Below are 27,766 nucleotides of genomic sequence, written 5' to 3' on the forward strand. Positions count from 1 at the left end.
GGAGAGAGGGGGGGGTGGGGAGAGAGGGGGGGGTGGGGAGAGAGGGGGGGGTGGGGAGAGAGGGGGGGGTGGGGAGAGAGGGGGGGGGTGGGGAGAGAGGGGGGGGTGGGGAGAGAGGGGGGGGTGGGGAGGGGGGAGAGAGGGGGGGTGGGGAGAGAGGGGGGGTGGGGAGAGAGGGGGGGTGGGGAGAGAGGGGGGGTGGGGAGAGAGGGGGGGTGGGGAGAGAGGGGGGGTGGGGAGAGAGGGGGGGTGGGGAGAGAGGGGGGGTGGGGAGAGAGGGGGGGTGGGGAGAGAGGGGGGGGGTCAAGGAGATGGTGAACATGGTAGAGTGGGGAGAGTGAAGATGATAGAGAGCGGGGGGAGAGAAGGAGATGGTAGAGAGAGGGGGGGTAAAGAGGTGGTTGAAAGAGGAGGGGGTAGAGAGGGGGGGTGGTAGAGAGAGGGGGGTAGAGAGAGGGGGGGCAGAGGGGAGAGAGTGGGGGGTGGAGAGAGGGGGGGTGGAGAGGGGGGGTAGAGGGGGGGTAGAGATAGTGAGGGGACATGGGGAGAGAGTAGAGAGGGGGGGGTGAATGAGAAGAGATTGGGAGAGTAATAGGGAGAGAGTAGAGAGAGAGTCGTGTAATGGGTAGCGAGATATGGGGAGAGTAAGGCAGAGGCCAGAGACACGAGTAGATTGGAATGTTGAGCAAGAGTCGGCAATTACAGGAACACGGAAACATGGTGATGAGATACGTGAGGGAGAGCAAAAGGGATGACACAGACAGAGAAATTAAGACAAGAGGGGACGGAGAAGAGGCACGGTGAGAGCAAGAGAGACGGCGAGGCGCGAGAGAGAAGGCGACAGAGACGGTGTTGGCGTGAGAGACGTTGCGGCAGTGGGGAGGGACTCTGGGAGAGGAGGAGAGAGATGACGGCGAGGCCGCGACAGGAGACACAGGGACGGCGGCGGGAGACGTGGGGAGGAGAGGCGCCGACATCGTCGAAGAGGCGGCGCGGATGGCGACCGCGGCGAACGATGTAGAGGGGGAGTGAGCGCGATGGCGGGGAGAGCGCCGCGCTGCTGCCATTGTCGGCGTTGTCGGCGTGAGGCTAAAGGCGCCGCCCGTGTGCCCATTACTTTGGTACAACATTTTTACGTATTTATTGTCGTTTAATTTTATTTGTCTTCGCTCGTAAAAACGAATAAATAAATCGTCGTCGTGCTCGGTGTGGCTCTTGTCGCGATTGTCGCCTTCGTGCGGGCGGCGTGAGTGGCGACCGCGCAGTGAGAATCGCCCCTTTAAAGATGGCGGCCCTGCGCTAAAGCGGCGAGGCGAGAGCAGAATCTGTGGCACGGCGCGCACGGCGTTTTACACGAAGATCCCCTCCGTAGGGAGCCTTGGCAGGCTTTTTAGAGGCAAGTGCTGCTAGCGAACACCAACGAAGGCCACACACACGGTGTTAAAGACATGCGCGGTGTTGTGCGTAGACCGATGTACGCAGTTGTCAACACGCTCCATTTTCGTCGACGAACATCGTGACGGGACCCACGGCTCGGGTGGCGGCGGTGGCGATGATGGTGGTGGTGGTTGTGGCGGTGATGATGATGGTGGCGGTGATGATGGTGGCGGTGGTGATGGTGGCGGTGGTGATGATGGCGGTGGTGATGGTGGCGGTGGCGGTGATGGTGATGATGGCGGTGGTGGTGAGTCCGGAGGTGGGGAGGCCAATCCGGGCGCGAAAGAAGCGGCTGCCGCACGCCCGACAAACGATTTGAGACCGTGAGGGAATCATTTTCCAATCTTGATTTGCGGACCTCTCTTAGCCTCCATCGTTCTCTGCCCGTGTGGCGAGCGCCCTTGTGTGTAGGGGACTGCGGCATGTGGAGCAGTCCCATTGCAAGGCTCTCCCGTGTCTCGGGACATGAGGGAGGATTTAAAGGGTGACATTGGAAGCGTTCGCTTGCACAAACATGAAAGTGCTTTCCAGAACCGTCCCTTGGGTACAGGGAATCGTGGCGACCGCCCCGGGCCCCGCGATTTGAGGGGGTCCCCGCGCTTCAATGTCACGGTGTCAGATGTAATGCGTCCGGTTGAGTTGGAAGGCGTCGGGTGACTCCGTACCTCCCTATGGGCGGCCCTGGCGCGTTCCATCCCTCACCTCAGTAAGAACGCTTCTTTGTGAGGTGATTGTCAGGCCTCCTGGCTACATCTGCGCCTTTCCCCATCAGTGCTAGTCTGCCGTGGCGAGGACCTCCGTCTTGATCTCTTCCCTGCCATTCGATCTCGAGGCAGCGCCTCCCCGAGCACGCCGTGGTCATGATGATTCGGCCTCTCGGCACGGCGGGCGTGTCCTGTCCCAAGTGTCGGGGGAGGCATGCAGTAGGGTGGGTCGTAGGACTGCGACTGCTTTGTAGACTGTGAGCTTGGTTCAAAGGCTACTAATGTCTCTTGGCTGCGGCATTGCTGGCCCCAGGCTGTAAAAGGCTACGCTGCTTGCCTCGGAGATTCCGGCATTCACCTCGTCATCCGCTGCGTACGGTGCGAAAGAAGTTCATACATCCACGTGCGTGGCTCTGGGGAGGTTGGCTGCCAAATAAGGAAACAGCGTCAGCGATGAGATGCTCTTCCACAGAATATGTATTTATGCTGGAGGAATCCGATGAGCTATGAAGCTCTTTTTCACATGTCTAGTGGATGTCACAGTACTGGTTCCACGCACTGCTTCCCTGGGGCAGGCTGGTGCACGACCTGTCTTCTTGATGGCACCGACGTTATCGAATGCAATGGAGACGCGGTTCATAATTGAACTGCGTTTCTAAGTCAGAACCCACAGACATCTACAAAGGCAGTCTCGAGTCACTACCTCCTGCACTTTGGTCCTGGCTTGGAGTCGGAAAGCGTGGCCGGATAATGTGGTACCGAAGACGTGAAGCCCCGACTCCATCGGTGACTGGGAAGGGATCGGAAGACAACGTCATGCCGAACCCTGGCACGCATCCCATCATGGAATTGTCGTGCGATGTTCATGAACGTTTATGGACAGACAAAAACATCCACCATTCTCGACAGGCCCCCCACCATACTTGTCAACCTCTAATCAGTCCCTACCTTATTACAGACCAATTCAGACCTTATTGGTCACCCCATGCCCTTATAAAGCTCAACGTCCATCCTACAAAGTCACAAGGGAGAAACGAAAATAGACCGAAAATTGCGTTGCCCGTACTGAAACGGCTATACGCCGTTTGGACCTGAAAACTCAATTTCCCTCTACAAGAATACGGGGTAAACCGTATGGGTTGACATCTATCTATGCGCCACACTGTGTCGAAGGCCTTGGCTCAGTTTGGAACGACTTGCAGTACACAGTACACACAGTACTCCTACAGTACTCCGACAGTACCCGAGCGGGCACCCCAGCGTGAAAGTGTAGCGCCCTCTGGCGGCACGCACGCGGAGTTGCGACCGAGTCGCGAGGTGGCGCTGTGAGCGTGGATCGACCGGCGGGCAAGCAGAGACGCAAACAACGAGCCTTGCCCCGAAACACAATCGCCAGGCACGAGAACTTTCCCTCCCACTGACCCACTAGCCATTACTAATAGTTCCAAACGTAACCAACTCGCTACCCGTATTAGTCTAACGGTACTGGCCCTACCTAGCTAGCCACTCGCAACTGTTTGGTAAACAGGTGTTGTTTGGTATGGTGGCCAGGTATGGTATTGTGAACAGGTGTGGTGAGGTAGGTGTGGTTTGGTGAACAGGGACAGTGTGGTGAGATTGTGTGGGCTTGGAAGGTGCCAGCATTGCCCCCCCCGGTGGGCGCAGTTGGGCGTGATGCTTTCAGGACCGTGAGACGGGGCCCAGGGTAGCGCCTTCGTCGCTTGTTGCGAACGGTTCACGGTTTGATTTCAGCGGCCGACCTGACTCATACCGCGGGGGTGTTAGCTGTGAATGACAGGGACCGTCTGCTTCACGGTGGAAGTTGAAGTGACGAAGGCAAATTTATAAACGTGCGTTTAGAGTACAGTGTTTGGCTGCTGTATTTTTCCATCTGGTAAGTCATTTCATTGGGCTAGCGTGACCAGGTCGCTTCTGAAAACTAACTATGTAGCTTAGTGGGCCTTACCTGGTCACATAAAATACATAGTTTAGTTTCAGGCCGGTGTAGGTCCACGGCCTGGTCAAGATTTTAAATATGAACCGCTCATTACTCAATTTTAATCTATATACAGCAATACTCGCCCTCCACCGCTACTGGCAATACGTGACAGGGCCCTTTTGGAAACGAGACTGGGTGACGCTTTCCTGTGTAAACACGCGAAGCAGTGAAACATTCGGGGATATTCTGCTGCGTAGGCAGGACCAATAAACCTAAAAACTAGACATTCGTCAATAACACTGTGGCCTTAAACATGAACTCATTGCACACGTTTCATTTTACAGCAGCGCCATTGATGAATGTGTTGAGATTGTCAGAATCATCATCACCCAGGAATGTCTGTGCTTAACGCTCGAAACGCCACTCCACATCGAACAGTCCCCCTCATTAATAATCATGAGCTGGTGACGTCCTCCAAATGGACACCCCCCCCCCCATTATTATTACCTACTATAATGAACCATGAATGGCTGTGTGCAACGCTCGTGACGTCACTCCACGTCGACCAGCCCCCCCCTCATTAATAATCATGAACAGGTGACGTCTTCCAAATGGACCCTCCCCTCATTAATAATCATGAGCGGGTGACGTCACTCCCCATGGGGCGGGGGGGGGGAATCGCCTCCTCCCCCCTTCTCAGCGTCAACTCACAACCACGAAGTTTAGACCGCAACACAAGCCATCGACGAAGTCATTGTTTCTGTACTTGTGTTGCGAGCGAAACGTCGTAGTTGTTTATTTATTATTTTTTGTTATTTTCTTTGAACCTATATACGTGACTTTACCGAAAGACCCAAGAATAAGATAAAGAAGGGTATATTACTTCAAAATTAAATAGGCCTGTGTCACCACGCCCTTACAAATTGCACACGCAATTTGCAAGTTTCAGATTTACTGCAACACACCCGTCCTAGGACGGGCAAAAGGCGAGTATATAATACAGTGCAATATTCTTTAAGGACCTTGTACTCATTCTCTGCCTTATCGAAGTCGTTGTTTCTGTACTCACGCACCACGGATCTCCCGTGCAAAATAGCAGGGACACTGGCTAAACGGGATCATCCGTGTTATAAAATAATCCTGGACTGGCATACTTCGTAATCATAATCAACGTTTTTGGGTTTAGATCGCGTTATTTATAAATGTGTCGTAACCCTCCACCACCCGACACGGCCAATCAGTAAAAAAGTGTCACGTTGACAAAAGACAATTAGTTCACTGCTTTAGCCCACCGGTGTGTTGAAGCGTGAAACCACAACAATTTACAATTTGAGTACGACGTTTTGCTGGTAATTGCATCCAGCATCATCGGGCAATTCGCCAGAATGGTGAGGCTCTGCTGTGTCTCCCCTTCTTATATAGAGCAGCAGCAGGGTGACGTCATCATTAACTCATTAACACGTAGGCGAAAGCCTACGTGTTAAACTGGCATACTTCGCTCTGCGCGACCGAGGAGAACACGGATTAATTATCGCGCGCTTCGTCCCGTGCTGGGGGGCGAGCGTGGCCGGGTCGCTAGGGGTCGCTGTGTGGCCTCCTGGCGGTCACCACTCCCACGACCAAAGTCGAGGGCTCAGTCACTGCCCCCAAGTGGTGATTCTACAACAGTGTTGGCTACACATTCGTTAATGACGTTTAAAGCGACGGGTCTTCAAAGAAAACAAAAAAGGGACATTTTCAGAAACGTCTATTATTTTCTACCTTCTAAGGCCCATAGCGTAATTGATGAATATATTGAGTTTCGGTTCCAATACCCATGCTTGTGCCAACGCAAGACTCACCGATCCAGAATCAGAATCGTTTAGACTGGAGGAATCCGACGAGCTATTTTTCACAGATGTTCAATAGGATTAATTTACACACGTATTCACTCATCGACTCGTTCACCAGCGAGGTTGGCCCACCAATCCGTCCATTCGCTCAACCTCCCAATGTGTTCGTTCGCTCCACTCATTCACGCACTGAATCGTTTTGGGCCGCTCGCTCGGCTCGGCTCGCGTGTTGTCGATGCGTTCCGCTGCAGTCGCGTGGGAGTGATTTTCGCAATTGGCTGGGCGGTGGTGGTGGTGGTGGGGGACCCAAGAAGAATGCAACTTTATTGGCTACAACATGCGGCTGCTGGCCGCTTCCCCCAACTTTCTAAAAGTCAAGTGGGGGTGGGGGGGCACTGCTCCCCCGACACCGTCACCGCCAATAAATCCAAATCGTTTCAAAAGACGGACTCTGTAAACCACACGTGGCCGTAGGTGGCACGGCGGGGAGTCAAAGCTGGGTGCGCGCCCCGCACGCTCGCTCGCTCTCTGCCTCCCACCCCCCTCTCTCTATCCTGCGTGCGCTCTCCCCGTCATTAATAACGCCTTTATTGCTTCCATACACGAATTCCTGTTCGAATTCTCCCGGAAGACGCGGGGCGCCCGCGACTGGGGCTGCCGAGTGCCCATCGAGGAGACTCCAGCGCCAAGCGCGGAGTCGCGAGGGGGCCGGGGATTGGCACTCAAGGGGCTTCTGGCCACGGGGATGATGCAAGGAGGGTGGGGGGGGGGGGTATAGGAGGGTGGGGGTATAGGGGAGATGCGGGGTTGCAAGAGGGGAGGTGAGGGGGTGTGTAGGGAATGCACAGGGGGTGCATGGGGATTCCAGAGGAAGTAAGGGAGATGCACTGGGGGAGGAGGGGGGCATAGGGGAAGCAAAGGGGATGCAGGGGGTACTGAAGATGGAAAGGGGGGGGGGCTCGTGAGTAAGGGGGTAGATGGGGAGGCAAGCGGCCTGCTTGGGGGGATGCGAGGAATACGTGCGCCTCACGAACGAGGAGGGCTCGAGAGTGAGGGAGTCGATGTGGATCACTCGGGAGTTAAATCCCCGGTCTGTGTGATTAATGAGGCCCCCAATCGCCCCCTCCCCAGCATTCGAACCCCCCCCCCCTTCCCGCCTCCACCCACCCTGGCCAACGCTGCTGTTTCCCCTCGTTCAGAAGACGATTACACGCTGACCTCACGCCGACGGCAATGAAGCTCCACGTTACTGAATGACTCATTCACAAAGTTCCGCGTTGATTCATTTGTTCATTCATTCGTCGATTCAATTCACGCATTTTCTCAATAATTCAGTCGCTCAATCATTCACTTAACAATTTCACTCGTTCCTTTATTCATTCACCAATTTATTCGTTAATTGGCTAACTCGCTCACTAATTATCTGACATGCATGTTCTCATTCAGTCCTCATAATTACACTTCATTCTCAGTAATTTCATTCACTCATACACTTACTCATTGATAAATACATTCGGTTATGCGTGTATTCATTCACTCTTCATTCATGAATTCATTCATAACCCTGCATAGATAAGATACATAGGACTTTTAACACACGTTTCTACTCCAAGCACGTGCTCATTGAAAATTGCCAGCACGTGTCAGCCTGGATCCAAACAACGGACGCGACAGTCACGCATGTAAACAAACAACACCAGGTGGCGGTGACGTCACCACGACGCCTGTGCCAGGCTAGGTGCACTTTGAGGCCACGTGAAGTGTCGAAGGATCGCTGGTAGAAAGGAGGTCACGAGACAGACTCGGGTGCCATGACTGGCAGATGGAAACAAACACACGGATACGAGACAATGGTGAGTGAATTGGCGAGTCAATGCGTTGGTGAGTGTGGTGTGTGTATGTATGACGAGCTGCGGCGCAGTGGTTACGAACCTGGCCACCCGAGTTTGATTCTTCGCCACGGCAGACATTAGTGGCGAGTTCGATGTGAACCGATTCAGTGCCTCCCAAAGATCGATTCAGCATTAAATGAGTAATTTTGTGGATGTGTGTAAACTTCAGCACTGGGGAGACAAAGACGGCCGGATGTGGAGTTGGCCACCCACCCCTTCGTGTGCCGTGCCGGGCTTCATAGGTGCTGCTCGCTGACAGCACTTGCCCCAACATTCTGTTAGAGGCTATACAAAAATGTTGTCTTTGTTTACAGCGCCTCCACCCCGTCTCGCCCCCCACCCCGTCTCGCCCCCCCACCACCCCGTGTCGCAATCCCCACCACCCCGTGTCGCCCCCGTGCCCCCTCCCCTCCACCCCGTGCCCCTCCCCCCGTGTCCCCTGTGTTTGCTCAACACACAAACCCTGCACTGGCGGCGAAGAGTTGGGGGTGTGGGGTTGGGATATGGAGACGAGGGGATAAAGAGATGAAGGATTGAGGAGGTGAAGACATGGGATGAGGAGGTGAGGATAGGATGTGGGAACGAGGGGATAAGGCAAGGGGATGAGCGAATCAGAGGGTGAGGTTAATGAGGGGTTGAGGAGGTGGAGGGTTTAGGGAATGAGACAGGATGATGGGATGAGGAGCTGATAGGGGGGGGGGGGGGGGGGGGGCGAGAGGGTGAGTGTGTAAGGGGGCATGTAGATGAGGGGGGTCGCAGTTCAAACTCAGACCAAGCAGCAGCCCACGCGTCCCTTGGACGTGACCGACCGTCCGTCCCTCCCGCCAGGCAGCCAGCCAGCGAACAAAACTTTTTTTTTCGAATATCAATATCGTATGATGCAAACCTCAGATCATTTTGGCTCATTCGCTCCGGGTACTTCTCATTCGGTCTACGATATGCAATAGCACGACGGGTGACGCGAGCCCCAGTTTAAAAATCATACACCTGATAAACAACAGAAATTTTAGCCCGAATGAAAAAAAAATCCCATTGGGATGGTCGCTAAACTCCACGGGAGAACGCGGCAAAGAGAAATTGATTTTACCCGGGGGGAACATCTCAGCGAGATGCCTGGTTTCTCGCCGCTGTCCCATCACTGAGACGTGAGTGGCTGCACGGGGGGGCGAGACGCGGGCAGGAGCGGGACACTGTGGGATCCCTCGTGACGCCAAACATTTGTAGTTTATTGAGTCTCGCAGAGGAAATACATTGATTTATTATCAATTATATAGGGCCCTGTTCAATAAGCTTGATATTGTGTGGCCCCCCTCCCTCTACCCCTCCCTACCCTCCTCCCCCCGTTCCTCCCCCTTCCCCCCTCCCCCCGTCCCTCCCCCTTCCCCCCCTCCCGCCGTCCCTCCCCCCTCGATATTAATCGATTAATACATCGAGTCGATTAATCAATGAAGTAATCAATTAATTGTTGCATCACTGCACTCAGTGCATCCCTGCAGTGATGGGTGCACGCTGAAATGATGGCAGTGATGTCGTCGACAATGATGTCGTCGTTCGAGGCACGGGTCACTAACCCAGCGCTGTGGAGGCAGCAGCGAGGGTTGGCGGATCACACACAGATGGGCTGTGAAACTCCCTTCCCGTGGGCGTCGAGATGGTGCCGTACCCTGCCTGGCCAGGAGAAGGCGATACAGCATGTGGACTAATCTCCATCTGTATCCGTCTGTACGGGTATTGAGTGTTTTCCCCTCGCGCAAGCCGTGGGTTTTCTCCGAGTTTTCCACTTTCAACCCACGTGGTATAATAATAAACCCGTTCGTAAATAATTGAATTAATCAATCTTGATAACAAAACACCCGAATGCAGTAGCAGGGCCCTCCTAAAATCGACTTTGTGTTGCTTGCTTTCCTGGATAAATTAGTTACATTAATTAATCAAAAAGCGTGCGCGTTTGTGTGTGTCCACATGGACAGTACAGATGCAGCGTTGTCGCTCTATTGGATGGGAGCGTTAATAATTACTCGTGGACAATGCAAACACGTGGGGAGGGGCAATGTTCCACAGTCAAACAAGAACAACAATGGGGGAGGGGGGAGATGGTGGGATGAGTGAGTGCCGAGTGGGTGAGTGGTTTGGGGTAGCTGTGCTGGAGAGTTCGTGCCTGGTGGCTGAGTCGGTGCAGGTTTGTTGAGTGAGTGGGTGAGTGAGAGCTGAGTGGGTGAGTGAGAGCTGGGTGAGTGAGTGAAATAGTGGTTGGGTTTGTTGCTATATTTCGTATACGACATTGCCACTCGAAACCTGACCTTGTAGAATAGTTTTTAAATAGTTTTGTGAAAGTTTTGTTGTTTTTGGAGTCACCAGGTTTCTATTGTGGAACCAGGTCCCCACCCAATATGTACATTTAGTGGCAATGGGTGCCTACCTGTGGCAGGACAGGTGAGTGGGCGAGTGAGTGGGTTGATGAGTATAGCATTGGAGGATGGGTACAGGGTGAGTGCAGGTTGCTGGCTGGCAGGGCGGCTGGGCGGGGAGCAGAGAGAGTGAACGCTTCTGGCCCCGTGAGCCCCACGTGCAGAGCGGGGCAGGCAATGACCCAGCTGACCGGAGGGACCCCGACCCACACCGCCCAATCCACGTGTGGGGGCGACACGTGCGTGTCTGTCTGTGTGTGCGTGTCTGTCTGTCTGTGTGTGCGTGTCTGTCTGTCTGTGCGTGCGTGTCTGTCTGTCTGTGCGTGCGTGTCTGTCTGTCTGTGTGTGCGTGTCTGTCTGTGTGTGCGTGTCTGTCTGTCTGTCTGTGCGTGCGTGTCTGTCTGTCTGTGCGTGCGTGTCTGTCTGTGTGTGCGTGCGTGTCTGTCTGTGTGTGCGTGTCTGTGTGTCTGTCTGTGTGTGCGTGTCTGTCTGTCTGTGCGTGCGTGTCTGTCTGTGTGTGCGCAAGGAGCGGTAGTGTATCGGTTCGCGTGCTGCGCTACTACGAACCCGGAGACCCTAGTTCTATTCCCGCTCATAGTGAGCTCCAGTGACGATTATCTGAATCGGTCCTGGGCCTCCCCTAGGTCGTCTCAGCCTCAAATGAGTACCTCGTGTACCGGCCTTCATGAGTGTTTGCTAACGACACTTGCCCCTACAGTATATTTAGGCTACACGGGGGATATTTGTGTCTGTGTCTGTTTGCCTATTGCTGTATTTGTGTGTGTGGAGCGAGAGAGAGAACTGCAGGTTTCTGTTATTGGCTGAGATTTTGCGGGCAGCGGTAGCGTGAAGCTCACACTGGCCATCCTCTCCCCCTCCCCACACTCTCCACGGACAACCTCCACCTTCCTCAACCACCCGAGTCTCTCCTCCTCCTCCGCCACTCACCCCCAACACCCCGACGTATCCTCGGCATCTTCACGAACGACCACCGAGTGAGCGAGACGAGTCTCCATCCACTGCTACCGTGGAGGTGGAGGCAGGGGGGGTGCGTGGCTTTGCCTGGCTGACTGAGTGCCCCGACACATGGGGGGCCCGTGGGCCCGACTGCTGGGGGCTGTGGCCCTGCTGATGATCGCCAGGCAGAGCGAGTCCCCGGCGCCTGTGTTGGCGCCCTACTTCTTCATGTGCTCGCACGGCGGGGAGCCCGAGGGCGCGCGAGACGCCGGGGAACTGCTGATGTCGCTGCACGTGGCGGGGAATCCAACACAGTACGAGCCGGGGCAGCAGTACCAAGGTGAGTGAAGCAGGGGCTGGGTGAGTGAAGCAGGGGCTGGATGAGTGAAGCAGGGGCTGGGTGAGTGAGTGAAGCAGGGGCTGGGTGAGTGAGTGAAGCAGGGGCTGGGTGAGTGAGTGAAGCAGGGGCTGGGTGAGTGAGTGAAGCAGGGGCTGGGTGAGTGAGGGAAGCAGGGGCTGGGTGAGTGAGTGAAGCAGGGGCTGGGTGAGTGAGTGAAGCAGGGGCTGGGTGAGTGAGTGAAGCAGGGGCTGGGTGAGTGAGTGAGCAGGGGCTGGGTGAGTGCAGCAGGGGCTGGGTGAGTGAAGCAGGGGCTGGGTGAGTGAGTGAAGCAGGGGCTGGGTGAGTGAAGCAGGGGCTGGGTGAGTGAAGCATGGGCTGGGTGAGTGAAGCATGGGCTGGGTGAGTGAAGCAGGGGCTGGGTGAGTGAAGCAGTGGCTGGGTGAGTGAGTGAGCAGGGGCAGGGTGAGTGAAGCAGGGGCTGGGTGAGTGAAGCAGGGGCTGGGTGAGTGAGTGAAGCAGGGGCTGGGTGAGTGAAGCAGGGGCTGGGTGAGTGAGTGAGCAGGGGCAGGGTGAGTGAAGCAGGGGCTGGGTGAGTGAAGCAGGGGCTGGGTGAGTGAGTGAGCAGGGGCTGGGTGAATGAGTGAAGCAGGGGCTGGGTGAGTGAAGCAGGGGCTGGGTGAGTGAGTGAAGCAAGAGCTGGGTGAGTGAAGCAGGGGCTGGGTGAGTGAAGCAGGGGCTGGGTGAGTGAAGCAGGGGCTGGGTGAGTGAAGCATGGGCTGGGTGAGTGAGTGAAGCATGGGCTGGGTGAGTGAAGCAGGGGCTGGGTGAGTGAGTGAAGCAGGGACTGGGTGAGTGAGTGAAGCAGGGGCTGGGTGAGTGAAGCAGGGGCTGGGTGAGTGAGTGAAGCAGGGGCTAGGTGAGTGAAGCATGGGCTGGGTGAGTGAAGCATGGGCTGGGTGAGTGAAGCATGGGCTGGGTGAGTGAAGCATGGGCTGGGTGAGTGAGTGAAGCATGGGCTGGGTGAGTGAAGCATTGGCTGGGTGAGTGAGTGAAGCATGGGCTGGGTGAGTGAAGTAGGGGCTGGGTGAGTGAAGCAGGGGCTGGGTGGGTGACGCAGGGGCTGGGTGGGTGAGTGAAGCAGGGGCTGAGTGAGTGAGTGAAGCAGAGGCTGAGTGAGTGAAGCAGGGGCTGGGTGAGTGAAGCAGGAGCTGGGTGAGTGAAGCAGGGGCTGGGTGAGTGAAGCAGGGGCTGGGTGAGTGAGTGAGGCAGGGGCTGGGTGAGTGAAGCAGGAGCTGGGTGAGTGAAGCATGGGCTGGGTGAGTGAAGCAGGAGCTGGGTGAGTGAAGCAGGGGCTGGGTGAGTGAGTGAAGCAGGGGCTGGGTGAGTGAAGCAGGGGCTGGGTGAGTGAAGCAGGAGCTGGGTGAGTGAAGCAGGGGCTGGGTGAGTGAAGCAGGGGCTGGGTGAGTGAAGCAGGAGCTGGGTGAGTGAAGCAGGGGCTGGGTGAGTGAGTGAAGCAGGGGCTGGGTGAGTGAAGCAGGGGCTGGGTGAGTGAAGCAGGGGCTGGGTGAGTGAAGCAGGGGCTGGGTGAGTGAAGCAGGGGCTGGGTGAGTGAAGCAGGGGCTGGGTGAGTGAAGCAGGGGCTGGGTGATTGAAGCAGGGGCTGGGTGAGTGAAGCAGGGGCTGGGTGAGTGAAGCAGGGGCTGGGTGATTGAAGCAGGGGCTGGGTGAGTGAAGCAGGGGCTGCGTGATTGAAGCAGGGGCTGGGTGAGTGAAGCATGGGCTGGGTGAGTGAAGCAGGGGCTGGGTGATTGAAGCAGGGGCTGGGTGAGTGAAGCATGGGCTGGGTGAGTGAAGCAGGGGCTGGGTGATTGAAGCAGGGGCTGGGTGAGTGAAGCAGGGGCTGGGTGATTGAAGCAGGGGCTGGGTGAGTGAAGCAGCGGCTGGGTGAGTGAAGCAGGGGCTGGGTGATTGAAGCAGGGGTTGGGTGAGTGAGTGAAGCAGGGGCTGGGTGAGTGAAGCAGCGGCTGGGTGAGTGAAGCAGGGGCTGGGTGATTGAAGCAGGGGTTGGGTGAGTGAGTGAAGCAGGGGCTGGGTGAGTGAAGCAGGGGCTGGGTGAGTGAAGCAGGGGCTGGGTGATTGAAGCAGGGGCTGGGTGAGTGAAGCAGGGGCTGGGTGAGTGAAGCAGGGGCTGGGTGAGTGAAGCAGGGGCTGGGTGAGTGAAGCAGGGGCTGGGTGAGTGAAGCAGGGGCTGGGTGAGTGAAGCAGGGGCTGGGTGAGTGAAGCAGGGGCTGGGTGAGTGAGTGAAGCAGGGGCTGGGTGAGTGAAGCAGGGGCTGGGTGAGTGAAGCAGGGGCTGGGTGAGTGAGTGAAGCAGGGGCTGGGTGAGTGAAGCAGGGGCTGGGTGAGTGAAGCATGGGCTGGGTGAGTGAAGCAGGGGCTGGGTGAGTGAGTGAAGCAGGGGTTGGGTGAGTGAGTGAGCAGGGGCTGGGTGAGTGCAGCAGGGGCTGGGTGAGTGCAGCAGGGGCTGGGTGAGTGAGTGAAGCAGGGGCTGGGTGAGTGAAGCAGGGGCTGGGTGAGTGAAGCATGGGCTGGGTGAGTGCAGCAGGGGCTGGGTGAGTGAGTGAAGCAGGGGCTGGGTGAGTGAAGCAGGGGCTGGGTGAGTGAAGCAGGGGCTGGGTGAGTGAAGCAGGGGCTGGGTGAGTGAGTGAGCAGGGGCAGGGTGAGTGAAGCAGGGGCTGGGTGAGTGAAGCAGGGGCTGGGTGAGTGAAGCAGGGGCTGGGTGAGTGAGTGAAGCAGGGGCTGGGTGAGTGAAGCAGGGGCTGGGTGAGTGAAGCAGGGGCTGGGTGAGTGAGTGAAGCAGGGGCTGGGTGAGTGACGCAGGGGCTGGGTGAGTGAAGCAGGGGCTGGGTGATTGAAGCAGGGGCTGGGTGAGTGAAGCAGGGGCTGGGTGAGTGAAGCAGGGGCTGGGTGAGTGAAGCAGGGGCTGGGTGAGTGAGTGAAGCAGGGGCTGGGTGAGTGAAGCAGGGGCTGGGTGATTGAAGCAGGGGCTGGGTGAGTGAAGCAGGGGCTGGGTGATTGAAGCAGGGGCTGGGTGAGTGAAGCAGGGGCTGGGTGAGTGAAGCAAGGGCTGGGTGAGTGAAGCAGGGGCTGGGTGAGTGAGTGAAGCAGGGGCTGGGTGAGTGAAGCAGGGGCTGGGTGAGTGAAGCAGGGGCGGGGTGATTGAAGCAGGGGCTGGGTGAGTGAAGCAGGGGCTGGGTGAGTGAAGCAGGGGCTGCGTGAGTGAGTGAAGCAGGGGCTGGGTGGGTGAGTGAAGCAGGGGCTGGGTGAGTGAGTAAAGCAGGGGCTGGGTAAGTGAGTGAGCAGGGGCAGGTTGAGTGAACGAAGCAAGGGCTGGGTGAGTGAAGCAGGAGCTGGGTGAGTGAAGCAGGGGCTGGGTGAGTGAAGCAGGGGCTGGGTGAGTGAGTGAAGCAGGGGCTGGGTGAGTGAAGCAGGGCTGGGTGAGTGAAGCATGGGCTGGGTGAGTGAAGCATGGGCTGGGTGAGTGAAGCAGGGGCTGGGTGAGTGAGTGAAGCAGGGTCTGGGTGAGTGAGTGAAGCAGGGGCTGGGTGAGTGAGTGAAGCAGGGGCTTTGGGGGTCTGTGTCAACATCGGCGGTGGTAGCGAGTTGGGGGGGTGAGGTGAGCATGTGCGGCGAGTGAGGCTGTTGCGAGTGTGGTGCTGTCTCTGGGTTAGAGTTCGCGCTCAGGGAATGTTGGGAGAGGTCCGTGCCGAGTTTTTGGCAGACGGAGCGCGAGTGAGAGAAGTGAGAGAAGCGAGCGAGCGAGCGTGCGTGCCTCCCGAGTGAGTCGTTAGCGAGAGAGGGGAATGACTTTGGGAGTTCGTGTTGAGAGCGTTTGGTGCTCTGAGTGCGCGGCTGATTACACCGGACCTGGAGTGTGCACGCGGACAAAACAAAGACCCCCCGTGTAGCCTGCACGGGCGTAAGGGGCAAGTGTTATGAAGGGTGGAACAGCACACGAGGGGTTGGATGGGCAAAATCACCCGCGGCCGCCTTTGTCTCCCCCGTGGCGATATTTGCACATTGCACCAGGTACTCATTTGAGGCCCCATCGACATAGGGGAGGCCCAGGACCGGTTCAAATGATCGTCGAAGGTGTTGGTGGCCGTGCACAGGAATCGAACTGGGGTTGCTAGCACAAGCGTGCTGACCGCTATACCACGGCATCTGTGAGTTCACACGCAGACAAAGGTCCCCCGTATAGCCTCACGCGAGACTGAGAGGAGCCACAACACACGGAGCGGGGTGGTGTGGCCAGCACCACGAACCCCGCGGTGCACACAACGCACTGGGGAATGTGAGCGGCCCGTATCGACCCGGAGGAGAATAAACACACGGGGGGGCTGTGTGGGGGGGGAGGCTGTGGGGGGGGCTGCAGGGGGGTTAACGTTTAGCTCGAGACCACAAGTGACCCCTTGACCCCACGCCTCTGTGTAACGAGGGGGTCCCTCTTTGTGACGAGGTGTGTGCCCGTGCGGGCTGTGTAAATAATCATAGCGATCCTGTACAACATGCACAGCTTCGTTTCTATAGCCACGGCTGGATGATGCAAAATTATGGGCAGCACAGCTGATGGTGGTGCATCTGCCAGTCATCTCAGTCGGTCAACCCCCACGGCACCTGGGACCTGTCCCGTGACCTCCTCCTGCCAGCGAGCCTTCGACACCTCACGTGACCCCAAAGTGCACCTAGCGTGGCACAAGCGCCGTAGTGACGTCACTGCCGCTTAGTGGTGAACGGCGGTTGATGTCGCTTGACCAAGTTGACCATACTTCGCCGCTCTGGTCAGTGCGGGGGTTGGAGAAGCGGGGTGGAGGTCCGAGACCGCTTCAGACGCAACTCGCAGCTCGCGTTGGCCGTGGCCGGTAGTTGCGCTGAGGTTGCCGGCTTTAGAGTGCGGTGAAACTAACCACTGTGCCACCGCTCCACAATGTGAATGGATTAATCCAGGATGGCTCCACTGAGTCTCGAGTCACCCTTTCAGGAGGGCCCTGCTCAGGAGTGGATTGAGCTCCCACTGCATTCGTCTTCCGAGTCACTCGAACGACTGCAGCAAGGCAGCAGGTTGCCTCGCAGCTGCAGCGCAGAGCGTTGTTGGAGCGTTGTTGGAAAATTCTTGGGACGTTTTTTGGGTTAGATGGCATGAATATATAAATGTGTCGTTAAACCCGTGACCACCCGACACAGCCAATTAGTAAGGTTTGTCACGTAAACAGAACACGCCAATGCGTCACGAGTACAGCACACCGGTTGTGTTGGAGAGCAAAGCCACAACATTTGTGGATTTGCTCTGGGTTTAACGACACATTTATATATTTACGCGATCTAACCAAAAAAAACGATACTATGGATGATATGTGTCGTGAAAGCCTTCTCCGTGTTAAACCGTTGGAACGTTGTTGGAGCGTAGCGCTACCAAACAGCGTTGGGATGGGAAGGGGAGGTGTGAGGAATGCTGCCAATGTGGTTAATCGCTGCACAGCGCTGCCAGGACGGGGATCTCTCTCTCTGAGCTACTCAGCCTCGCACTGACCCCACGACAAGGTGTGTGGGTGGGGGGTGTTTGGACTGAGTCCAGCGACTCGTGTATGTGTGTGTAGTAGTGGAGGCCGGGGGTTGGGGGGGGGAGAGACCCAGGCACGTGCAGCACGGACTTTCTTTACCAGACAAAGATGAAACCGCTCCGGAGGCTGCTTGCGCTTGAACCGATGCTGCTGAATCGATATGCTCTCACACCGCCGTGTGGCTGATGGAACGTGTACAACATTTAGTACCTGGAGGGGCGGCTTTGCGAAGGAGACGTTGTTGTCTGCTTATTTATAACCCGAACCCGGGGAGCCGAGTTCGATTCCCAGCCACGGCCAACATCGGTGTCCCGAATTTTCGAAGCATTTCTGCGCCTCCCCTAGGTCGACTCGGCAATTTTGTAAACGTGGGTATTGGGAAGACAAAGGCGGCCGGGCGAAGCGCTAACCACGCCCCACCCCCTCATAGGTGCGTCGTGCTGGCTCTTCGCAGGTGCTGCTCGCTCGCAGCACTTGCCCCAACAAGTCTGTTAGAGGATACACGGGTGACCTTTGTCTTTGTGCGCGCGCTGCCTGCAGTGACCCTGAGCACCAGCGCCGGCTTTGACGGCCTCCTCATGACCGGCCTCTACACGAGCCCGGGGCCTGGCCCCGCTGTGGGCCCCCACGCGTTCCACTCTCGGGGGCTCTCTGCTGTCGGTGAGTGCCCCCCCACCGCCCCCTCCTCCCCCCCGACTATTCCTGCGACTTCTCTCCGCTGCGCGGTTTTCACTGTCGCTGTCCTTGTTGTCCGCCTCGAGCCGTGGCAGCGCAGCTCGAGTTTGACCCGGGGCACGGGCACTACCCAATCCCACGACTCAGGCTCACAGCATGTACGGAATCGTGATGTTCCCTGCTGCCAACTCCCTGCTCCTGCTCCCTGCTGCCAACTCCCTGCTCCTGCTCCCTGCTCCTGCTGCCGCTGCTCCCCGCTGCAGGCTTCTCGTCGGACCGCCCGTTAGGCTCGGGCTTCGTGTGCAGCGTGGTGGCGTCCCACGCGGCGCCGCGGCCGCAGACGGCGCTCACCTTCACCTGGACGGCGCCGCCCGCCGGCACCGGATGCATCAGCTTCCTGTGAGCAGCACGGCCGTGCCCCCCTCCATCACAGCCGTGCCCCCCTCCATCACAGCCATGCCCCCCTCCATCACAGCCGTGCCCCCCTCCATCACAGCCACATTCCACTCATCAACAAGCAGGCACAGCGACAGGTTGAATTCGGCATTAAAAGGGAATCGAGACTCATCCAGGCTTGCCTGCCACTCCCTGGAGCACAACTGTGCACCACCACACTTGGATTATAATGCAGGGAGGGGGGGTCTGGGGGGGTCAGGAGGGGGGTCAGGGGGGGGGTCGGTGGTGGGGGTCAGGGGGGGTCAGGGGGGGTCAGGGGGGGGGTCATGGGGGGGTCAGGGGGGGGGGGGTCGGTGGTGGGGCGCCCGTCCTGGTTCTGTGGCAGAACCGACCGAGGTCGTGGTTGAAAGGCATTGGTGATGCTGCCACCCCCCCCCCCGTCTCTCACTCAGTGCCACGGCCACGCTGCGTGGGCAGATCGTGTTTAAGGACACGGTGGTGCACCAGCTGTGCGAGCATGGAGGTATGGCCACCACTCGCATACACACACAAGCGTATGCACGTGTGAACACACACACACACGTGCAATCACAGACACACACGTGCAATCACAGACACACACGTGTAATTACACACACACAGACACATGTGTAATCACAAACACGATGTTGGTTGCTACCAGCCTGACCTGTGACCTGTGCTGTTTCCCTGTCCTCAGTTCCCACCCCGGCTCCTCTGAGGCCCAAACTCGGTGAGTGGCAGCGGCCAGATCCACACGGCGAGCTGGACGAGCGTTCTCCTGGAGCCAGGCCCCAGCGCTCGGAGCATCCTGAACGCTCGCCCCGTAGAGCCAGCACAAATCCTAGCCCCAGCGCTCGGAGCATCCTGAACGCTCGCCCCGTAGAGCCAGCACAAATCCTAGCCCCAGCACTCGGAGCATCCTGATGGCTAGTCCCATAGAGCCAGCCCGGACCTTAACTCTAGCCCCAGCCCCAGTGCTAACAGCACCTCGAAGATGAGCCCTAATCCCAACTCTTAACTGGATCCCCGATCCTTACCCTCAGTGCCCCACACCAAAAGTTGATCCCTAAAACTACCCCAGTCTCTCCCTAGCCCTCACCCAGATCGAGCCTAGGCTTTGACTGCATCTAGTTGTTGTCGTTATAGCTGATGATGTTGTTGTTGTTGTGGTTGTTGTTGATGTTGTTGACCTTCCCGTGACCCCGTGGCGGCAGCTGAAGTTCACTCCCAGGACGTGGAGCTCAGGGACGACTTTGACTCGGACTTCGGCCTCAACCCGGACCTCTGGTGAGTGGCGCCGGCATGCTGAGCAGCACGCCGCAAGGTTGCGGTTGTGGTTGAGATCCTGACGTGGTTGTATTATTGATGCAGTTGTTGTTGGATTATTAATGCAATTGTGTTGTGCTCGTGTTGTGGTTGTGTGGGTGCAGGTCAGGCTGCCAGGGCTGTGAGGTTAGTGACCTCTGTGGTCCCATAATGCATGGCAACGCCGCCATCTTCTGCCAGGCCTCTGGGCCCCGTGAACTGGTACTTATAGCTCCACCTCCACCACAACCACCATACCACAACCACCACACCACCACCTCCACCACTACCTCCATACCACAACCACCACACCACCACCTCCACTACTACCACCATACCACAACCACCACACCACCACTTTCACTACTACCACCATACCACAACCACCTCCACTACTACCACCATACCACAACCACCACACCACCACCTCCACTACTACCACCATACCACAACCACCACACCACCACTACCTCCATACCACAACCACCACATCATCCACCAATTCATCATCATAATCTACCAAATCATCACCATCATTCAACAAACGATTGCCATCATCGCCATCATCGCCATCATCGCCATCATCGCCATCATCATCATCATCATCCGACCTGTGAAGTTAGAACACGCAACTGAACAGGCACTCTCGTCTATGACTTCACGCTGACCCTAATTCCCTGCGGTGGGGGAAACCGGCTGAGCTAGGAAAGCAAAGCAGACGGAGCGTTCCAGAGGAAGCGCGGCTCGCACAACAGAGCCTGAGGGCAGCAGGAGGACGCAGGAGGTGGTGGGAGACCTGGGATGGTGGTGGGAGGTGGTGGTGGGAGGTGGTGGGAGACCTGGGAAGGTGGTGGGAGACCTGGGATGGTGGTGGGAGGTGGTGGGAAACCTGGGGAGGTGGTGGGAGACCTGGGTTGGTGGTGGGAGGTGGTGGTGGGAGACCTGGGGAGTTGGTGGGAGGTGGTGGAGGGAGACCTGGGATGGTGGTGGGAGGTGGTGGTGGGAGGTGGTGGTGGGAGGTGGTGGGAGGTGGTGGGAGGTGGTGGGAGGTGGTGGGAGGTGGTGGGAGGTGGTGGGAGGTGGTGGGAGGTGGTGGGAGGTGGTGGGAGGTGGTGGGAGGTGGTGGGAGGTGGTGGGAGGTGGTGGGAGGTGGTGGGAGGTGGTGGGAGGTGGTGGTGAGAGACCTGGGGAGGTGGTGGAGGGAGGTGGTGGGAGACCTGGGGTGGTGGAGGGAGGTGGTGGAGGGTTCTGCTGCAAGAACGTGAGAGATTTGTAAAAGTGTAGAGGGGTTGGGAGTAAGATGGTGGGAGGCATTGACATTGGCAGCAAGTGGTGGGAGGCTAAGGGGAGACGAGTGGAGGAGGTGGAAGACTCGGGGGAGACTAAGGGAGGAGGTGGGAGGAGGTGGAACGAGGTCCGTGCGTGATGAACGGCTGCCGGGTGTGTGCCGCCCACATCTGCTCGGAATTACCCAGATCCCCGAGCGCACCGCGGCACCGCGGCACCGCGGCACCGCGGCACCGCGGCACCGCGGCACCGCGCAGACCTCCGCTGCCTGCTTCCTCACAGGCAGCCCAGGGAGCGGGAGCCAGCGCCGCTTCGGCTGCCGTAGTCGCCAACGCGCCCCCTCCTCCCCCCACCCCGTTACAGATGGGGGAGGGTCCCCAGATCCAACGGGATGCCCCCCCCGCCCACAACCTCTCCACTGCATTGTAGCGACGTTCTACTGCAGAATGTCGCTACAATGCAGTCAGACGTCTTGGAAAACATCGGAGTACCCACGCTCTGCCCCACCACCTGACCATCGAGGCTCGTCGTGGCTGCTGCATTAATTTATGCAGCTGGGTGGGGGGAGGGGTGATTTGGGGGGGGGGCTGTTTAAAAAAACTTGACCCCCATTGACCGCGTGGATTTTACTCTGGGTTCTCCAGTTTTCCCTCCGCATTTAAAAACAACTTCACGCGTTCGCAGTATTTGGCTGCTATAGATTTCCACGTGATGATGATAAGCCACTTGTTCGAGCTATCACTTGTGGGCAGGTCGCTTCCGATAAAGAGCTCCGCGGGCCTTACCTGGTAAAAATAAAAGGAGTTTATTTTCAGTTGACACTGCCTCGCCGGGAGACAGAGTCAGCGAGCGTGACTCTGCGGTTGCGGCGTTTTGTGCTTCTCTGCTGTTTGCAGACCACGGTGCCACTCAACGCCACGTCCGCCACGGTGCTGCAGTTCTCCCTGGGTGAGCGCCACACACGTGGACACACGCAGACCCACGCTCGGAGCCCCCCGTGGGTCTGCGTGTGTCCACGTGCGAGCGAGCGTGTGTGTGCGAGAGTTGTGTCGGTCTGTGTTGGCAGGGTAGGGGGTACAGCTGGGTGCATCTGCCAGTCATCTCAGTCGGTCATCCCCATGGCACCTGCTGGGTCTGTCCCGTGACCTCCTGTCAGCGAGCCTTCGACACGTGGCCTCAAAGTGCACCTGGCCTGGCACAGGTGCCGTGGTGACGTCACTGCCGCTTACTGGCGAATAGCGGCTCTTATTGTTGATGTTCGTCTGGCGTGAGTGCAGGCACCTGCGAGTTCTGAGTGTGAGTCTATGTTACGTCACACACACACACAAACTAACGCACTCACGCACTAACACGCTCGCACGCATACTCCTCACCCACCAACATTCACACTCTCACACTTACTTGCATTCACTCAAAGACAAAGATCCCTGTATAGCCTTCACAGACTTGGGGCAAGTGCTGTTAGCGAGCACCTAATGAAGGTTGGCACGGCACACGAAGGGGGTGGGTGGCCAGCACCATGCCCGGCCGCCTTTACCTCCCGAGCGGTGATGTTTCCACACCGCACCAGATACTCATGTGGTACGCTCGCTCAGCCACGCCTGCACCCCCCTTTCCGTGCAGGTGCAGGGCAGTGCAGGAGTGGCGAGGAGGGCCCCCCAATCGTGGTCTCGTTCACGCACGGAGACCCCCTCGACCCGTCTACTCGTTGGACCGAGCTGGAGAGGATCAGGTCAGCTGCAGCACGCACGACACGGTGCGCGTCAAGGTGTGAGCGCGTAGATGTGCGAGCGAGTCTAAGTATGGGTGTGCGTGCGTGGTGATCACGTACGGGTGAACGCGATCTCAAATGAGTTCCATGGTGCGGTGTGTAAACATCGCCACGAAGGAGACAAAGGTGGCCGGGCGTGATGCTGGCCACCCGCCCCTTCTTGTGCTGTCCTGGCCTTCATAGGTGCTGCTCGCTAACAGCACTTGCCCCGACATTCTGTAAAGACTACACGGGGGACCTTTGTCTGTGTGTGTGATCGTGCAGAGCTCCTGGTAGCCCCCGTGCCGTAGTCCACCTGGTGCCGCTGCCCTGGGCGGCGCGAGCAGCCGGCGTGGCGCTGCGCTGGAGCCAGCAGCAGCAGCAGCAGCAGCAAGAAGAGCCACGCGCCGCGGCCTCGGCCGGCTGCTGGGGCCTGGACCACGTGCTGGTGGCCGGCGGCGCCCAGCGGCCCTCCGGCCTGCAGGACGACATGGACCCTCTCCACACGGGCAACTGGCTCTTCTTCCCCGGAGCCGTCGTCAAGGTGTGTGCACGTGTGTGTGCTTGCTTGCACGTGGGGCACCTGCCCCAACAGTCTGTTAAAGCTATACGGGTGACCTTTGTCTTTGTGTGTGAGGCTGGGGAGCGGTGGTGCAGCGGTTAGCACACCGCGCTACGAATCCAGCGGTCAGAGTTCGATTCTCGCCCTCGACCAATAATAGTGGCGAATATTTTAACTCATCCTGGCTTGGTTTTAAATGAGCATCTGGTGCGTTGTGTAAACATCAGCACTGGGGAGACAAAGGCGGCCGGGCGTGGTGCTGGCCACCCGCCCCTTCGTGTGCCGTCCCGGCCTTCGTAGTCGTTGACCTTCATAGGTGCTCGCTCACAGCACTTGCCCCAAGAGTCTGTTGAGGCTTTGTGTGCCCGCGCGCGTACACGTGCGCGTACACGTGCGCACGTGCACGCGCTTGCCACAGCACAGCTGCCAGTCGGACGGGGACTGCCTGTTCTTCCCGGCGATGGAGGGTGGGGGCCCGGGGGGGTTCGCCGCGACTCGCGACCTCGACCTGCAGAGGGGGCGGCCGGAGGGAGAGGAGGACGAGGGGCGACTGTGGCAGGAGGAGTTCGAGTCGGAGCCTCTAGGGTCAGTGAATCGATCGGAGCTCACTTACTCGCTCATTCATCTCACTCACTCGCCCGCTCGCTCACTCTCCCACTCACTCTCTCACGTGCTCACGGCCGGAGAGGAGATGGAGCTAATGCCATACAGGAGGAGTGGACTTGCCAATGACAGATACCAGCGGTGTCAAGATCGGCGTCAATGGAGGACGCTACTGGGTAGTTGGAGGCAGTCGCCCTCCAACACCAGTGGAGGGCGGAGGAGCGACGCTCGCAACAGCGCAGCAAAATTGGCACAGTGGGGAGCATAGGTGGTGCATCTGCCAGTCATCTCAACACTTAGATCTGGCTAAGTGTTGTGTGCCGGGTGCTCCCCCCTCCCCCCCCCCACTTCCCCACCACCGCCCTCCCTCCCCCTCAAACCCCCCCAGTTGGACGGTGACCGGAGGAGCGCCGAGCTCCGCGTGTGGGGGGGTGTCGACGTCCGGCAGGGCCCTGGTAATGCAGGGCCCCGGGCCCAGGGAGGCGTGCACCCCGCCCCTGAACACCACCGCTGCCGGCAGCCTGCGCTTCCACTACAGCACGGGTAGGGCACGCCGGCTCCGAGCGCCACGCCGCGTCTCTCGAGCGCCGGGCACACCACGTCCAGCAGACCTCTCGCTAGGACCGAGGCTGCTAAGTCACGGTGCCACCTGCCATAACATGATGTGTGTGCGTGAGTACACTCTGTGTGTGTGTGTGCCCAGGTGGAGGTGCGTGCGACCCCGTGGCCTGGCCACACCACGCCGTCTCCGTGTCCATCCGCGGTGCGGCTGGGGACGAGGTGCTGCTGGAGACGATGCTGCGCGGCGAATACCGGGTCAGTCGCTCCCCGTGGTCGCCACGATCCTCGAGGCTCACCACCAACGCCCCCACCATCACCGCCATCACCGCATTCACCACCACCATCACCACCGCCATCACCACCACCGCCCTCACTACCACCAACGTTGCCCCCACCACCACCACTGTCACCACCACCGCCCCAATCGTCTGCATCGTTACATACTGCAAGCACTGGTCCCTCCACTGCCGGATGAGCGCCTCTCCACCTCATGCAGAGGATTAATTGACCATACTTCACCATTTTGGGTTGGTCTAGATGGGGAGCATGGACGTAAGAGCATGGGAGCACAGAACAGTAATGGATGTTTCTGCACATCTCACTCTGCTGCTGCTGCTGCTGCTGTCACGGCAACGCCGGTCCCTGTGCCCCAGGTACCCAGCCCGGTCTCCGTGGCGATCCCTCCCGCGTGGCACGGTCCCGCCGTGAGGTTCTGCGTGGCGCAGGCGGCGCACGGGGGGCCCGGTCGTGACGTGTGGGCGCTGGACCGCCTGGCGCTGCTGCCCCCCACACCCCCGCGCCCCACGCACCTCTTGCAGTTCTCGCTCAGCATGGGCTGTGGTGCCGAAACGTTGGACTCCAGGTGAGGGGTGGTGGGAGGTGAATAGTTACTGACCAAATGTGGTCAGCGACTCACCCGTGACTCACTGATGGCTCACCAGCGACTCGGGAAAATGCCATCAGCCAGGGCCTGGGAGTCTAACACATTTGCCGCCTGTCGCAGAGGTTTGTGGTTCGAATCCACCGGCCACCCTGGGTAATGCTGCGGTGTTATGTCCATAATAACAGCGCTGTCTGCTTCAACCAGGTGGGGATGGTGGCCCCCAAGCGTAGCGCGAGTCTGCTCTGTGGTGGCTGTGGAAGCGCGTCTCCCCCCCCCCCCCCCCCCCGTCTGTGCCCAGCGTGAGGTTGGAGTTTTCCACGGACCAGGGCCGCTCCTGGAACCTCCTACTCTCAGAGTGCCTCCCTGGGGAGTGCGAGGGACCGCATCAACCGCACCGCACCGTCTATCCGGCTCACAGCTACACGGGGTACCACACCAACCACACCACCAACCACACCACCAACCACACCACCAACCACCCCGCCAACCACACCGCCAACACCACCAACCACACCGCCAACCACAACACCAACCACACCAACCACACCACAACACCACCACCAACCACACCGCCAACCACACCACAACACCACCAACCACACCGCCAACCACAACACCAACCACACAAAACCACACCACAACACCACCACCAACCACACCGTCAACCACACCACAACACCAACCTCACCACCAACCACACTGCCAACCACACCACCAACCACACCACCAACCTCACCAACCTCACCAACTACACCACCACCAACCACAACACCACCACCCACCACACCACAACACCACCACCAACCACACCACCAACCACACAAACCACCCTACATTACACCACACCATCTGCCTGGCACACAGCTACCAAGTATACCACACCACTTAAGCAGCAGTATACATCACCACGCTGCACCGCGTTTGTGGGATGCATGTAATTATGCCGCACATGCATGTGGTTGTGTGCATGTGGTTGTGTGCATGTGGTTGTGTGCATGTGGTTGCATGCACGTGGTTGCATGCGTGTGTTGGGGGGTTGTGTGGTTGCGTGCGATTGCGCGCGTGTGTTGGGGGGTTGCATGGTTGTGTGGTTGCGTGCGATTGCGCGCGTGTGTTGGGGGGTTGTGTGGTTGTGCGGTTGCGTGCGATTGCGCGTGTGTTGGGGGGTTGCGTGGTTGTGTGGTTGCGTGCGATTGTGCATGTGTTGTGGGGTTGTGTGGTTGCATGCGATTGCGTGCGTGTGGTTGTGCCATGGTTGCGCTGCAGCTGGTCGCGTGTGACGGTGCCGCTGCCCCTGGTGGCCGTCTCCCCGTGGACGCGGTTCCGCTGGAGCCTCGAGCACGCGGGGAATGGCACCGCCTGGGCCATCGACAACGGTGCCCTCGCCGCCACCACCACCACCAGCACCACCAGCACTACCACCACTACCATCACTATCACCACTATCACCAACACCATCACTACCACCACTACCACCAATACCATCACTACCACCAACACCACCACTACCACCAACACCATTACTACCACCAACACCAGCACCAGCACTGTCACTACCATCAACACCAGAACTCGTGCCAACGCCATCACCAGCACCATCACTACCACCAGCACAACCAACACCATTCCCACCTCCTGTGTGTGTCTGCATCATGTGTGTATTTGTGAGCTAACAGCACTTGCCCCAACAGTCTATCAAGGCTATAGAGGTGTAGTGATTTGCAACGTCACTACCGTGTGAGTCTTCACACACACATGACGTCACTACGTGTGAATGTGGGAATGACGTCACGGCCGGGTCGGGGAGTCTCGAGGCCGTCGGTCGGTGCCACGGGGGTTGTGTGAGGCCGTGGCACTCTGTATGAACCCGGCCGGACACGTGACCGGATCAAGGTGGGAGGCCGGGGGCCCCAGGGGGACCTTGGGGGCCACATGGCCAGAAGCAGAGCCTTCTCGAGGGTTCGCGAAGGTGGGCGTGGCCTGGCCGCAGTAGCCCTCCTGGCTTGGCCACTCCAGCCGTGTCAGAGTGTCAGTGCTAGAGAGAATAGGTCAGTGGTCACCACCCTATGTGTACTGTTAAGAGTTAACCGTTGTATTCTTAGGTTTTTTCGGTAAAGTCACGTAGGTAAAACATCAAAATGAATGAAAATAAAATAAAATAAAAACAAAAATCACGACGTTTCGGAGGCAACACAAGTCTCCGTCATCAGGTGGGACCGTCACAGCCGAATTATTTTGATGTTTTACCTACGTGACTTTACCGAAAAAACCTAAGAATATGATTCCTTGCAGTCACGAAAGCTTCAAATCTAGAGTTAACCGTTGTGTTAGTTACTAAATAGTGTTGCCTCCCTATTACGGTGTGTGCGCCTCTATCGAACCATTTCAGAGGGATGTCTTGACCTTTGTCTTGTGCGTGTGCAGTCTACATCGGGCCTGCCTGCCCTGAGCTGTGCTCGGGCCAAGGGCAGTGCACGGACTCGGGATGCCTGTGAGTGATGCAGCTGCCCCCTCCTGCTGCTGCACCTCTGCATTTATCTATCCTCACGTTCCCTTTGCATCCTCACACAGTCACACAACTCCACACGTCCCCT

At 58.1% G+C, this 27,766-nt stretch overlaps 1 protein-coding gene across 1 annotated transcript in view; it reads left to right on the plus strand.

The window, feature by feature from the left end:
• Nucleotides 1-11,276: 11,276 nt before the first annotated feature.
• RELN (reelin) overlaps nucleotides 11,277-27,766 on the plus strand; it is a 47,140-nt gene continuing 30,650 nt past the window's right edge. Inside the window, 17 exon segments of the mRNA XM_078861133.1 lie at nucleotides 11,277-11,509; nucleotides 17,670-17,789; nucleotides 18,068-18,203; nucleotides 18,653-18,723; nucleotides 18,919-18,951; nucleotides 19,436-19,508; nucleotides 19,652-19,748; nucleotides 21,710-21,761; nucleotides 22,437-22,545; nucleotides 22,849-23,107; nucleotides 23,544-23,710; nucleotides 24,117-24,271; nucleotides 24,432-24,544; nucleotides 24,943-25,151; nucleotides 25,471-25,599; nucleotides 26,439-26,548; nucleotides 27,597-27,663. Of these exon segments, the coding sequence (XP_078717259.1) occupies nucleotides 11,299-11,509; nucleotides 17,670-17,789; nucleotides 18,068-18,203; nucleotides 18,653-18,723; nucleotides 18,919-18,951; nucleotides 19,436-19,508; nucleotides 19,652-19,748; nucleotides 21,710-21,761; nucleotides 22,437-22,545; nucleotides 22,849-23,107; nucleotides 23,544-23,710; nucleotides 24,117-24,271; nucleotides 24,432-24,544; nucleotides 24,943-25,151; nucleotides 25,471-25,599; nucleotides 26,439-26,548; nucleotides 27,597-27,663 (2,111 nt within the window). The 5' untranslated portion in view covers nucleotides 11,277-11,298.

This window comes from Lampetra fluviatilis, chromosome 11 (assembly GCF_964198595.1).
Source record: "Lampetra fluviatilis chromosome 11, kcLamFluv1.1, whole genome shotgun sequence".
Lineage (NCBI taxonomy): Eukaryota > Metazoa > Chordata > Hyperoartia > Petromyzontiformes > Petromyzontidae > Lampetra > Lampetra fluviatilis.